Consider the following 14,628-nt stretch of genomic DNA (forward strand, 5'->3'; position numbering starts at 1 on the left):
TTTTTATGTTTGTATGTAATATTATTTTATTGAAGAATATGTAGTTGAAAATTAAAAAAAAAATTATTTTAAAAATAATGATGATCAAACAATGGCTTGTACACAATTTTTTATACATAAGAATATCCACCCTCTCACATGACATGGGGACCACTCGAATATTTTATTCTAGCGAACCCCACCCACGTGAGAGGGTGAACACCCCTATATACCAAAAATTATGTACCACAAGCGTTTCCCATGGAATTAATTTCACCTACCGTCACCAAAGTTCGTTAAAAATTTTAAAATAGCTATTGAAGTAATTTTCTTAATTATAGAAATAGTTAGTAAAATTTTCAGCAGTTGCACTAACAATTACCCAGCAAGCAACATTAATTCCTAAATGTAATTGTTAATTTCAACGTTGACACAGAAGGTAGGGCATTTTTGTATCACAACGTACTAGTTAAAGCTATTACTATTAGCGTCAACAATGGAATTTAATAATAATGCGTAAGGTTTTGAGTTAACGTTTTCAGTTGAGTGATCATTATATAATTTTCAAAAATTTAAGTGACTAACAAACTTTAACGATCATTACTAAAATTAACTCTATTAAAATATAAACATAACCATATATAGTGACACGCTATTACAACCAATCAAAGATTAACAATATTAATAAAAAATAAGTTCGAATTGAGACCTTGGGGTGTGGTTGGGGTGAACATACGGGGAAAATGAAGCATGTTAGCAATTTTTTTGGGGGGAAAAAAATCATATAAAAAAATCTCATATTTCATCGTAGTCCAGTGTCTCCACCTCCAAAATCACTAATTAAATAATCAATTTTTCAATCATTGAGATCATGCAAATTTTCACTAAATTATCATATTATTATGAAAGAATGTCTTTGTTTAGCTTTTTGGTCACTTGAGCTAAGTTGAGAAGTTAAACATAACATGACTTTATAAAGTTAGACAATGAGAACATTGAGAATACCACATGATAATTTATGGATATTTGGATAGTTAGTGTCATTGGTAACCCATTACACAACTATATTTTAAGAATGTAAGGTCATGGTTGGTTTGTCATTTTCGACCTATTTTCAATTTTTCGTTTTCGAAAACGTGGAAAACGAGTTTGGTTCGTCGTTTTCAAAAACACATTTTCGAAAACGAGTTAAAATTTATAATTGAAAATGCAAAATGACTTTTTATCGTTTTCAGTTATAAATGTCGAAAACCCTCAAAACGGGCTGTTTTCGGGGAAAACAAAAAATCGTTTTGAAAATGAAAATGGAAAATGAAAATGAAAACCAACCGCACACTAAGTTTATTTCTTGTGTTTTGAAGGCAAGGAATTACAGTGCTAACGGAACTATGACTTGAGGACCAATGTTTCAATTTGCCTATATAAAATTAACTTAGGGAATGTATTCAATTTGGACTTTTTAAGACATTGATGGACTCCTTTTAAAGGATGACTTCTGTAGATTTAGTTGATTTTTTAATGAATTTGTATGAAATTATTGGAAATCTTTTATAGATTTTTATGAATTTTTATTTTAAAACTATTATACACTTTTATAGAATTCAAAAGACTTTTCAAAACTTTCATTTAGAATATAATTCATGTAAATTTAGTACAATAGTATGAAATTCTCGTATACGAAATGTTGGTTCCCACTTAATTTCCCTTCCCCTCATCATACAATAAAAAAAATTTAAAAAGAACAAAAATTTAAGATCTTAAATAAATAAATAATCATTTAAAAATAAATTTAATATTCAGTATTATTAAATATAATATACCTTTAAATAATAAAAAATCAATATATTTAAATATAATTATTAATTAGTCTATATAAAGTTTTATAATTTAATTAAAAATAGATTTTTTTTCACAAAAAATGAATGATAAAAGGAAAAAAGTTTAAGAATCTATTTTAACTTTTTTAATAGAAAATAGAGATAAAAAAATAAGAGAGAGAGAGAGATAGAAACAAATATAATCAATAGAGAACAATTTTAATTATAACTCCAATGTTTGTAGAAGGAAAAGGAAAGAGAAATATTGACCCAAAAAATTATAATTTTTTTTTTTTTTTTTGGGAAAAGTTTTCCAAAATCTTGTGATTAATTGAGAGACAATTTTTGAGATTTTATTCTAGTAATTTCCACTTAGAAGTTACTAACTTGGAGACTTTAATAAAAGCCTCTAAAAATCATTAAAATTTGAATATTTCAAGAATTATAGAAGCTTCTAAAAATTTTAATTGAATAAACTATAATTTTTAGAGATTTTTATAAAAGTCTCAATTAAATATATAATATCTTTAGAATCCAAACAAGCCCAAGCTTAAGCTTATACCATCGTAAAGCCTCTTAGGGAATAATATACCATCGTAAAGCTTCGTTTGATATCATTTTTTTTTTAAAATGCATTTTTCTCCTTTTTTTTCAGCAACACATTCTTTATTAAAATAATATTATACGTAAATTCAAAATTTTTTCTTATTTTTTAACTACACATTTTTTATCAATTTACTATTCAAAAATACATTTTTACAAGAAAATGGGTATCAAACAAACACTCTCGAATGTATCTAAATTTTTTAAATTTTAGAAAGTTATAAAGTCCAATTAAATACGCCAAGACGATAGTCTCTGCCATTTATTTTCGATTCAAAACAAACTCAAAAAATAAGGCGGCTACTCACCTCAATCATTCCCGCCACTGTATAAATTCTCTTTCTCTCTCAGAGATTCAATCGGAAAGCCAAATTGAGGAGCACCGCTTCGCTAGATATGGTATGGCAAAGTACGTTGCGTTTTTATGCGATTTTTATTTGTTGGATTTAACTCTAGTATTTTGTTATAATAGATCCTAACTGTTAACTGTTTTAATTTAATAGAGGGAGATCTGCGTATGATATGATTTGAGTTGTGTGAAGTTCATCGAGAAATCTCGATTTCATTTTGGCGCTGTGTAAAGTTTGGTATTGTTTGGATTTTAGAAAGTAGATGTTTTAATTGATTTATCAAACTGGAAATATATCATGTTTGGACCCTAACTTTTCACTGTTTTAATAGATGGAAACCTGCTCATGCTTTGATTTGTGTTCTTTGAATTCCATTAAAAATTCTCATTTTCACTGCTACGCATTTAGTTTTCATATTTATTTTAAATCACGCATTTACCCAAAAAAATATTTTACATGTAAAATCAAAACTTTTCCTTACTTTTTAGCCACACACTCTCCAATAAATGATTATTTAAAGTATCACTTTTTGAAATAATTGTCATCAAACAGGGACTTAATTTTAATTGCACTTACATAAATTATACATGCAGATAATAGTTCAAATTTCAATTTATACAAATCTACAATATTTAAAAAAATGAAGGATTGATGTGAAACTTTTGAATATTAATTTTACCCTTATACATTTAGCTATATGCCCAATATACCATTACTTAATTTTAATTTTGTTAATATTTACTTAATAACATTAATTTAATTATTCAAAATGAAATAAAAAATTCATTTGCTTTTTTTCATTTGTAAATAATTCCCTAAACTAATCTTTTTAATCTTGCATTAATTTTTATTAACATCATTAATTCAATTCATTCAATATGAAATTGAAAAACAGGCATTGTTTTGAGGAAATCAGAGGATGGCTTTCAATTCTCCTTTTGATATTAAAAAATAAAAAATAAAATCTTTTAATTTAATCAATAGCATTAATTTTAAATAATTTTGAAAAATGAATGTTGTTAAGGAGCTCAAATAAGGTCTTAAATAACAAATAAGGTCTTAGATAACCATTCATAGAAAACAAAAATATATTTTTTAATTTGATTAACAGCATTAATTCAATTATCTTAAACTTTAATTTCCACAATTATAAAACACACGTTCTAATTGATGAACCACGTTTTTTTTCGATGGAATGGTGATTAATTCAGCCATCAATGTCTATGAGCTTCTTCAATGCCTAGATTTGTATAAATTCAATGTACCCTCTCGATTTTTGTGTCTAATATTCACACGTGTGCATACTTTACTTTCTAAACTTGATTAATTGACATATTTATATTCAAATAGATCATATAAGAATTTTGTTAAGTGAAGATAAGAATTCCTTTTTTTCCCTTCAGATCTTTATATGTTTTGATTTGTAATTGCATTCTGTATTTTAAATTTTTATCACTATTCATGAAAATGTTATAAATGATTTTTTTTCTTTGAATTTAAAGATTTATTATGTTGTTATTGGTGATGATGTGCAGCTTGAGGGAGTAGATTAAGGCTTGAAGACTACAAAATTGACGATCTAAACTGTGGTCATCAATTTTTGTACATAATTTGTCCTACATTTTTATAGATTTTATGGTTTTTTTCCCTTGAAGATAATAACAAGAATATTGCCTAAGCGTACGAAATTAAAGGATTATATCACGAGTGTCGAAACAATAGAGGAAAATCGAAATGGCCTACATTGAGGCATGTGATTCAAAATTGCAAATTTATATTTAGAGCCCGTTCGAACCTTATTATTTCCTAAAAATGTATTTTGGAATAGTAGATTGATGAATAATGTGTGATTAAAAAATAAAGAAAATTTTTATGTTTGTATGTAATATTATTTTATTGAAGAATATGTAGTTGAAAATTAAAAAAAAAATTATTTTAAAAATAATGATGATCAAACAATGGCTTGTACACAATTTTTTATACATAAGAATATCCACCCTCTCACATGACATGGGGACCACTCGAATATTTTATTCTAGCGAACCCCACCCACGTGAGAGGGTGAACACCCCTATATACCAAAAATTATGTACCACAAGCGTTTCCCATGGAATTAATTTCACCTACCGTCACCAAAGTTCGTTAAAAATTTTAAAATAGCTATTGAAGTAATTTTCTTAATTATAGAAATAGTTAGTAAAATTTTCAGCAGTTGCACTAACAATTACCCAGCAAGCAACATTAATTCCTAAATGTAATTGTTAATTTCAACGTTGACACAGAAGGTAGGGCATTTTTGTATCACAACGTACTAGTTAAAGCTATTACTATTAGCGTCAACAATGGAATTTAATAATAATGCGTAAGGTTTTGAGTTAACGTTTTCAGTTGAGTGATCATTATATAATTTTCAAAAATTTAAGTGACTAACAAACTTTAACGATCATTACTAAAATTAACTCTATTAAAATATAAACATAACCATATATAGTGACACGCTATTACAACCAATCAAAGATTAACAATATTAATAAAAAATAAGTTCGAATTGAGACCTTGGGGTGTGGTTGGGGTGAACATACGGGGAAAATGAAGCATGTTAGCAATTTTTTGGAAAAAAAAAAAATCATATAAAAAAAATCTCATATTTCATCGTAGTCCAGTGTCTCCACCTCCAAAATCACTAATTAAATAATCAATTTTTCAATCATTGCGATCATGCAAATTTTCACTAAATTATCATATTATTATGAAAGAATGTCTTTGTTTAGCTTTTTGGTCACTTGAGCAAAGTTGAGAAGTTAAACATAACATGACTTTATAAAGTTAGACAATGAGAACATTGAGAATACCACATGATAATTTATGGATATTTGGATAGTTAGTGTCATTGGTAACCCATTACACAACTATATTTTAAGAATGTAAGGTCATGGTTGGTTTGTCATTTTCGACCTATTTTCAATTTTTCGTTTTCGAAAACGTGGAAAACGAGTTTGGTTCGTCGTTTTCAAAAACACATTTTCGAAAACGAGTTAAAATTTATAATTGAAAATGCAAAATGACTTTTTATCGTTTTCAGTTATAAATGTCGAAAACCCTCAAAACGGGCTGTTTTCGGGGAAAACAAAAAATCGTTTTGAAAATGAAAATGGAAAATGAAAATGAAAACCAACCGCACCCTAAGTTTCTTTCGCGTGTTTTGAAGGCAAGGAATTACAGTGCTAACAGAACTATGACTTGAGGACCAATGTTTCAATTTGCCTATATAAAATTAACTTAGGGAATGTATTCAATTTGGACTTTTTAAGACATTGATGGACTCCTTTTAAAGGATGACTTCTGTAGATTTAGTTGATTTTTTAATGAATTTGTATGAAATTATTGGAAATCTTTTATAGACTTTTATGAATTTTTATTTTAAAACTATTATACACTTTTATAGAATTCAAAAAACTTTTGAAAACTTTCATTTAGAATATAATTCATGTAAATTTAGTACAATAGTATGAAATTCTTGTATACGAAATGTTGGTTCCCACTTAATTTCCCTTCCCCTCATCATACAATAAAAAAAATTTAAAAAGAACAAAAATTTAAGATCTTAAATAAATAAATAATCATTTAAAAATAAATTTAATATTCAGTATTATTAAATATAATATACCTTTAAATAATAAAAAAATCAATATATTTAAATGTAATTATTAATTAGTCTATATAAAGTTTTATAATTTATTTAAAAATATATTTTTTTTCACAAAAAAATGAATGATAAAAGGAAAAAAGTGCCTGTTTGGCACCCATTTTTATCAAAATGCATTTTTCTCTCTCTTCTTTTCAACCACACATTCTTTATTAAAATAATATTATACACCTGTCCTCAGCTCTCTCAGATTTTCAGATCAATCTTTATAAGTTTTCCTTGTACAGACCTCATACCAAGCCTGACTAATAGATTTGTTTAGAATCCTAATATTGGAATTATGAATGGGGGAACTTAATCAGTTTGATTGGTTTTAGAAATCCAATAAAAGGAGTATGTTGGAAGCCTTTTATATGCCCCATGTAGTGTTTTAAACGGATTGTGATTCAAGGGAAATGTACATAATGAAGTGAGATTTTATGGCACATCTGGCTGTTGATTTGAGGCATCTATTTTAGAGGGCTTTAAATGAGATGAGCTGAGGAGTGAGAACTTATCTGGAGAGGAAGTATGCTGTGTAGCCAACTTGATGGACTAAATCAAATGTAACTTTGTGTAAGGAAATCTGATAATAGAAGCTCGAAGGTGTAATATTTACTTCTTGGCTACCGTTTGTATGATGCCCATATGCATGTATGTAGAGTTTTATAGTATAATTGTTGGATACAATGCCTTAGGCCCTCAATAGAGAATGCATGTCCTTGTTTCTTTGTTTTTCATTTTTCTTTCCCTGACCAGTTGGAAAAGAATCTGTTAACACTGTGCATTATATTATACTGTTTTATAGACTTGTACTTGAGACATAATTTTTGTAGCTTCCAAGTGGAAATCTATGTGCAATAATATCAGTATACTGTATAAGCATCAAAGCCTGGTTTCAACTGTTTTTTTGGGGGATTTGGCATGAATTTTTAACAAGAATAAATTTTAAAATATTTTTTTATATGCAGCGAACTTGCCATGAGATCCACTAGACAGGTAAAGAGGAAGTTCAATGAAGCTTGTAAAAAGCAAAATGAAAGCAGATGTGGTTCTGTGAAGAAATCTGCAAATGGAACTGGCAGAGGAGATAGAAAATCAGGTTAGGCAACTGAAAACCATATACAAAACACATTAGTATATTGATGAGTTTGTTCAACTAACTATTTAGATCTATTCATTTGATAACTTTCTTGAATCTTTAGTTTTGTGCATTTTGACTTTCAAAGCCCTGTCTGTCTGTTGTTGTATTGTGCATTCTCTGCAAATGGAGACCATGTTGATAAGGTCTAGGCATATATCTTTTGTAGTTTCCAGGCGGTCTTTCTCATTTCACGAATCTTCTTTTCCACAGCAGAATGTAAATCTATAATGCTAGATAGGAATCCGGGGGTTTTACCATGCAGAGTTGCTCCATTATCTGGTCAAACGATGCCAAGTAGCATATTTGCTATAGAGAGTGGGAGAAATCCTCCGTCAGATTTTCAGATTCACCAGAAAAATTCATCAGCAAAGATTATACTGCAGCTTTTCCCCTTAAATGAAAATACTCGACTGGGATTGGAAAAGGTCTTATCTTAATCCCAAAGCATGAATTCTTTTACATCAATTCAGAAATGCTCACTGGGCCACAAACATGCTACAGCTACAGTGACCAGGACAATTGGTCATTTATTTGCAGTATTTTACTATTAAAAATTGAATTTTTTCATTTGGCCTTCATCTTACAGGATGGTTATAATCCATTTTTGGAACTCTCTTTAAGTGCTGGGAAGAAGATATCGTCGGTGATTAAGCACTTGAATTCAAAATGGGGAAGTTCAAGTATGGCAAATGGCCAGCTTATGCTCTTTCCCTACAATATGAAAACAGAGAAAATTGCTTCCTGCAGAAAGTGGACTTCAAATGACTCTGGCGTTACTGCAGGAGAGGTCTATGTTGCAGTGGAAAGTCCTTCAATTTTCCGCCTAAGGTCTGAAGCTTGTTGCTACACCATTGCTTTGTGTTCAGTTTTAACAGTTCAGTCTTTTAACTTACTTGATTTTGCCTTCCAGGTATGGTTGGTTCTCCAATATTCAGGTGGAGATGTTTGGAGCAGCTTCAAAATCTAGTCCCGTTAAGTTTCAAATAGAGTCTGACAGCAATAAGAGAAGCTGTAGCAGAGTTTTAGAGATTACTGAAAATCGAGATGAAAAGGGCAAGTTGACTGTTGAAGACACCAGAGATCCAGTCAATATAATTGAAGTAGTAGATTCAGACGTGAATGAGCTGAAGACGTTGGATCATGCGGTAAGTTTTGATTCTCTTCTACAGTTTTACTGCTATCTTTTTAGTTGAATAAGATCAAATCCATAAAAATTTGGATCTAGTTCGGTATTTCGGTGGGTCTAACTTCAGTATGTTAAACTGGATGGTTTTTCACGAGTTTTTCCATGCAATACATCAAAAAAGTCAGTAAAAGGACATGTTTGGAACACATATACTACTCTTGATACCATAATGCCGGGAGAAGTTGTGGAAAGAATGGCGACTTTCAATTGTAACATAGCACTCTCTTTCTATTGGATACACTAAGGTTGAGGGAGGATGAATTTTGGCTTCTGATATGGCTTGCTTGGTAGAAACTTTGTAATCCAAGTAAACGGATTTGTGGGTATAAATCCAACTTCGGCGTTATGAACAGGTGAACAAGAATTGTGTTTTATGAAAGTAGAGTGAATGAAGCACGAAGTCCTGATTTTATGCGATGAAAAACAATTGGAATTAGACAGAGAAGAAGAAAAAATAATAATACTGAAGCAAACTTAGGTTTTTCAAATTTCAGTAACAATAAAGGGAGGTTGCCTCGGAAAAGTGATTGGAAGGTTCAAATAATTCACTTATAATTTCAAAATTTATCACACTTCAAATGCTGTTGTTGCATTTCTGTCTTTGCAAGAACAGCTGCTCAGAAGTTCATATAACGTTTCCATTTTGGATTTTTGAATATTTTGTAACACGTTAGAATTTAATCAGATGAAGATACTTAAAAAAAATTTATGCCAAATATGATTAAAGCTAAATGAGATGGAAGTTTTTTTTTTTTAAATCATTTTCGCAATATCAATAACCTCAATTCTTTAACTAGAGAATCTAAGGTCCGAAGCATGTTGCAAACACTTCTTCCAATTTGTCTTCACATTCTGTAATGTGAAGGGTCAACTCCTTGGTAGAATGTTAAAGAGTTTAACCATCATACTGCATGAGCAGTTCCACATGCATATTGAGATGCTGATGCACGGAATACTTCTCTTTAATGGACTGGGTGGATTTCGCTTCTAGCACATTTTTTTGCTTACTGTAAATATGTATTCTCTTCCTGCTAGAATGATGAAGCGACAACTCATGTTGGCCGCCCTATACAATCAACAGTGCACTGGGATGATAGTTTGACCAATTTGAGCATCGGAGGTTTGCTATCTGAAGTATCATTGCAGGGAAAGATCAGCAACTCTGTGAATAAATCTGGCGTGCCACCAATTGGATCAATTTCTGATATGGGCATTGGAGGCATGCTGTCCGAAGCATCTTTGCAGGGGAAGATTGGCAATGCTGACTTGAAATTGGATAGTGAATCAAGTTTGCAGCCAATTATTTCAGCTTCTAATGATATAAGCATAAGAGGCTTGCTGTCTGAAGCATCTCTGCTTTCAAGCAAGAGCAAATCGGGGGTGCAACAAACTATGGAGGGGAGTTCTGCACCATTACAGTCTCCGTGGGATGATAATCTAACTACCTTAAGCATTGGAGGCTTGTTGTCTGAGGCATCCTTGCAGGAAAAGGTTAATGGTTGTCATTCGGGATTAAAAGGGAGCAAATCAAGCTTTCAGCCTAGTACATCTTTATCCGATTCATTTGATGCGTTTATTGCTGCCCAACTGAATTCACATTCTCAGGCCTTGAAACCTGCATCCCATGAGTCGCATTCATCTATCTTGGATGCTGAAGAGACATGTCACGCTTTTCCTGTTCGGAAACTTCCATCATCAAGCAAGGATACTATAACTTCAAATAGAGGAGCCGGTTCTCAGGGATTTAGTAATGATACAAGTTCAGAACCATTCAGATTTCCTAATATTGCCGAGGTTTGTCTGGACATCCTCCTTTCATTGACTCTTACTGCAACGAATTTCTTAGTTTTCAAACTTCCATTGCATGAATATTAAGTGGTAAAAAGTAGGGATGGCAAGAGGCAACATGCTGGGTTGAGGTCGGGGCAGCCATTCCCGTCCCCCACACCGTCATCCATTTTTGTCTCCTTACCCTGCCCTATACCCAGTGTGAAAATCATATATATATTTTTTTAAATTGTAGAAAATTCATGTTTCCTCGAGAAATGATGATAATTCTTTTCCTTTTGCGTGATAAAAAACTTAGCCCTTGTTTGAGCCCCATTTTGAGGGAAAGAATGTATTTTTAAATAGTAATTGATGGAGAATGTGTGGTTAAAAATTAAGGAAATTTTTTAAGTTTGCGTGTAATATTATTTTATTGAAAAATGTGGGGTTGAAAATGAGTTTGGAAAAATTTTTTTTTTAGAAGAATGGGGTTCAAACAAGGGCTTAGATTTTGAGATGAACTTTAAATGAGGTGGGAAAGGGGTAGGGACAATGTTCCCCGTACCTGCCCTCCCCCCATCTCGGGGCAACGACCCCCTCCCCAACTGGGTATAATGGTTTTTTTGTCATCCCTGAAAAAAGAGATGATGAAGCAGGTGGATTGGAAGAAAGTAGGAAAAGAAAAAATAGGACTAATGGTCCTTGACTCCAATTGAAATCATCAATATCTTGTGTTGGAGCAAAATGAATAGACGTCACTTCAATTTCTCAATTTCATATTTATAATACCCATATGAAATTGAATATCTTGGTTTGGTTTTGTGACAAAAAATACATTTTTTGGTACAGATTACTTAATGAGAAAAAGACAAATCACGATTCATATAAAAATACCTACATTTTTCAGAAGTAAAAAGCTAAATGAACTAGTATTAAACTGTTCCCAAATTATCATCTTCCCATGAAATTGTACATTGATAATCAAGTTGAGATGGAGGATGTGATATATAGATAAACTAATATGATAGAATAATGGATGACGAGTTTCTTTCAGTTTCTTATCAGAAAACTAGGGAACAGACTACTTTCTGGACCTCCGAGGAAAGTAAAAGTCCAACTGCTCAATTTTCCCGTCATCCTATTGAAAATTCTAGAGTAATCCTGTAGTAACAGCCGTGTCTGCAATTAAAATTTGACCTTATCAACCTTTGTTTTTTAATTCAAAATGCCCTAGAATTGTTTTTGCTTCCGAATTCCTACGTATGATCTGTTAAACATAGCAACAGTGGAGACCTACAAATTAGTTTTTGCTAGTAAAATGCCATCTTGGATAGAACATATCTTATACTTTCAATTGGAGTGTAAATGCAATTCATTCTTTACTAAATTTCCAGTAGGACGAAAATCTGAAATAGCTTAGATGAAATTCTGAAAATCACATAATGAACTATAAAGAGCAATCTGGTATTGAGAAAATGGCTGGCATTTGTTGCTTAAATATATTCATGCTAATTTGTACCGTGTTTATGTTTCTTTTTCCTGTTTTGAGGAGAAATTTTATGTTGGTTCCTTTCCTAGATGAACAACCAATCGGTGCTTGCTAACGTTTCTTCTTCACAAGAACTGAAGACAAATCCTTTATCTCGATCACGAGGAGTCTATGACGAAGAAAGTAACCTTGGACTATCAAGCATCAAATTGGTAAATGCATCCTCCCATTATTAAATTCACGTGCTTGTAGAATGAATCTCTTGAACCCTTTGATCTTGGACTACCTTCACTACAGGTCAGGAGTGGTGATAGTATTAGTATCAGTGAAATTGTTCGATAGCAGCTCCTCATTGAAGATCTGCTCAATTTAAAAGGAAAATCCATCAGCTCGAGGGTGAAAACTTCTGGAAAACTGAATACTGGATATTTGATTGGTCAAAGTAGCTTATTCTATTGCAATTGGACGATTTTTGACTAGACTTATTGCGTGGCATTTTCATCCATTATGCTGGAAAAGATGCATGTTGGAAAATATTAGGGGAAACATCAAGAACTTTCATGTAGTCCTAGGATTAGGAGCAGCAGATGGCATGGTTGCTTAAAGGTAAATGTATTACAATGAATAGAATCCATGGTAGAAGATTTTAGTTATGTAATTTCAGAATAAGATCAGTGTCTAAATGAATATTACAGTACTGCTGAGAAAATAGTGTATACCTTCAGGCAGGTCCAATAGTGAGTCAAACAATTTCGTCATTGTGAATGCTAGAGATTTTGTTAACACATTTCTTATCGTTTTTTCATTTACTTATAGTTGGAAGATATGCTATTTAATTTACTGTTTCATAATAGTTGTTGGTCTAAATTGCTCTTTCTTTTTGGAAAATTGCTGTTTTCTAGAAGTTGGGGACTGAATTGCTATATATAAATAGTTAGAATTAATGAAAATTTATTCATTAGTAGTTGGATGACTGAATTATTATTTCCTTATACTTAGATGGCTGAATTCATCATTAACAGTAGTTGGATGACCGAATTTAACTGCTCTGAATGACCAAATTTGACTTTACAGAAGTTAAAGGATGAACTTGTTAAAAGAAATTCGATTTTCAAGGTAGTTAGATGACCAAATTTGACTTTAAAAAAGTTGAAGGATGAAATTGCTGTTCAAAGATAGTTGGATGAATAAATTTGATTTTTGAAGAAAAAGTTGAAGGATCGAATTTTTTCGTTAAAAGATGGTTGGATGATGAAATTTGACTTTCCACTTCCAAAGAGATGAAGGGTGAAATTTTTGTTAAAACATAGGTGGATGACAAAATTTGACTTTCCAAAAAGTTGGAGAAAATTATTGTTAAAAGATAGATGGATGATCGAAATTAACTTTCCTGAAAGATGAAATTGCCCTTCAAAGATAGATTGATGACGAAATTACACTTTTGAGAAAGATGGAGTACGAATGTTGGTCAAAAGATAGTCGGATGACCAAAATTTACTTTCCAGAATGTTGAAGGATGAAATTATTTTTAAAGTATAGTGGGGTCACCAAAATTGACTTTTTAGAAAGATGGAGGATGAAATCGTTTCTTAAAGGATAGTTGGATGACCAAATAGGACTTTCCACAAAGTTTAAGGATTAAATTATTGTTAAATTATAGCTGGATGACCAAAATTGACTTTTGCAAAAGATGGAGGATGGAATTGTCGCTAGTTGATAGATTGTGACCATTTTTCACTTTGCAGAAACTTGAGGATATAATCATTGTTAAACGATAGTTAGATGACCGAAATTGATTTTCTGGAAAGATTGAGGATGAAATCATTGTCACCAGATAGCCGACCAAAATTCACTTCTACTAAAGATAAAGGACGAAATTTTCGTTCATAGATAGATTGGTGACGAAATTTCAATTTGCAGAAAAATTGAGGATGTAATAGTTGTTAAACCATAGTTGGATACTTGGATGACCAAATTTTACTTTTCAAAAGGTTGAAGGACGAAATTGTTGTTAAATGATAGTTGGAGGACAAAAATTGACTTTCCACAAAGTTCAAGGATTGAATTTTTACTAAAGTACAGTTGGATAACCGAAATTGACTTTGCAGAAAGATAGAGGATGACATTGTTCTTAAACGATAGTTGGATGACTAAAATTGACGTTGAGAAAGTTGGACGATGAAATTGTGGTTACTAGATCGTTGAATGACGAAAATAGACTTTCACGAAAGATCGAGGACAAAATTTGTCATTTGTAGATATGTCGGTGACTAAAATTTGATTTGCAGAAAGCTTGAGGATGTAATTGTCGTTAAACGATAGTTGGATGCAATATTTTGACTTTTGATAAAGTGAAAGGTTGAAATTGTGGTTATAGGATAGTTGGATGACCATAATTGCCTTTCCAAAAAAATGAAGGATGAAATTTTCGTTAAATTATAGCTGGACTACCCAAATTGATTTTCTTGAAAACTAAAGGATGAAATTGTTGTCAGTAGATAGTTATTGACCAAAATAGTCATTAACGAAAGATGGAGGCCCAAATTGTGGTTACTAGATAGTTTGATGGCCAAATTTGGCTTTGTAGAAAGTTTGAGGATGTAATTGT

The 14,628-nt window shown here is 31.3% G+C and overlaps 1 protein-coding gene across 6 annotated transcripts; it reads left to right on the forward strand.

The window, feature by feature from the left end:
• Window positions 1-2,647: 2,647 nt before the first annotated feature.
• Window positions 2,648-12,842, forward strand: LOC111397137. Of its 6 annotated transcripts, none has more exons than XM_023023894.1 (9): window positions 2,648-2,808; window positions 2,903-2,986; window positions 7,406-7,536; window positions 7,789-8,003; window positions 8,165-8,406; window positions 8,489-8,723; window positions 9,800-10,558; window positions 12,110-12,232; window positions 12,318-12,842. In XM_023023894.1, the coding sequence occupies exons 3-9, from the start codon at window positions 7,416-7,418 to the stop codon at window positions 12,360-12,362; spliced, it is 1,740 nt and encodes a 579-aa protein (XP_022879662.1). In that variant the 5' UTR covers window positions 2,648-2,808; window positions 2,903-2,986; window positions 7,406-7,415; the 3' UTR covers window positions 12,363-12,842. The 6 variants fall into 6 exon arrangements, with proteins under 6 accessions (XP_022879662.1, XP_022879661.1, XP_022879658.1 ...); XM_023023893.1 differs by having other exon boundaries at window positions 2,648-2,798; XM_023023890.1 differs by lacking the exon at window positions 2,903-2,986.
• The last annotated feature ends 1,786 nt before the right edge of the window (window positions 12,843-14,628 follow it).

This window comes from Olea europaea, chromosome 7, assembly GCF_002742605.1.
Source record: "Olea europaea var. sylvestris chromosome 7, O_europaea_v1, whole genome shotgun sequence".
Taxonomy (NCBI): Eukaryota; Viridiplantae; Streptophyta; class Magnoliopsida; order Lamiales; family Oleaceae; genus Olea; species Olea europaea.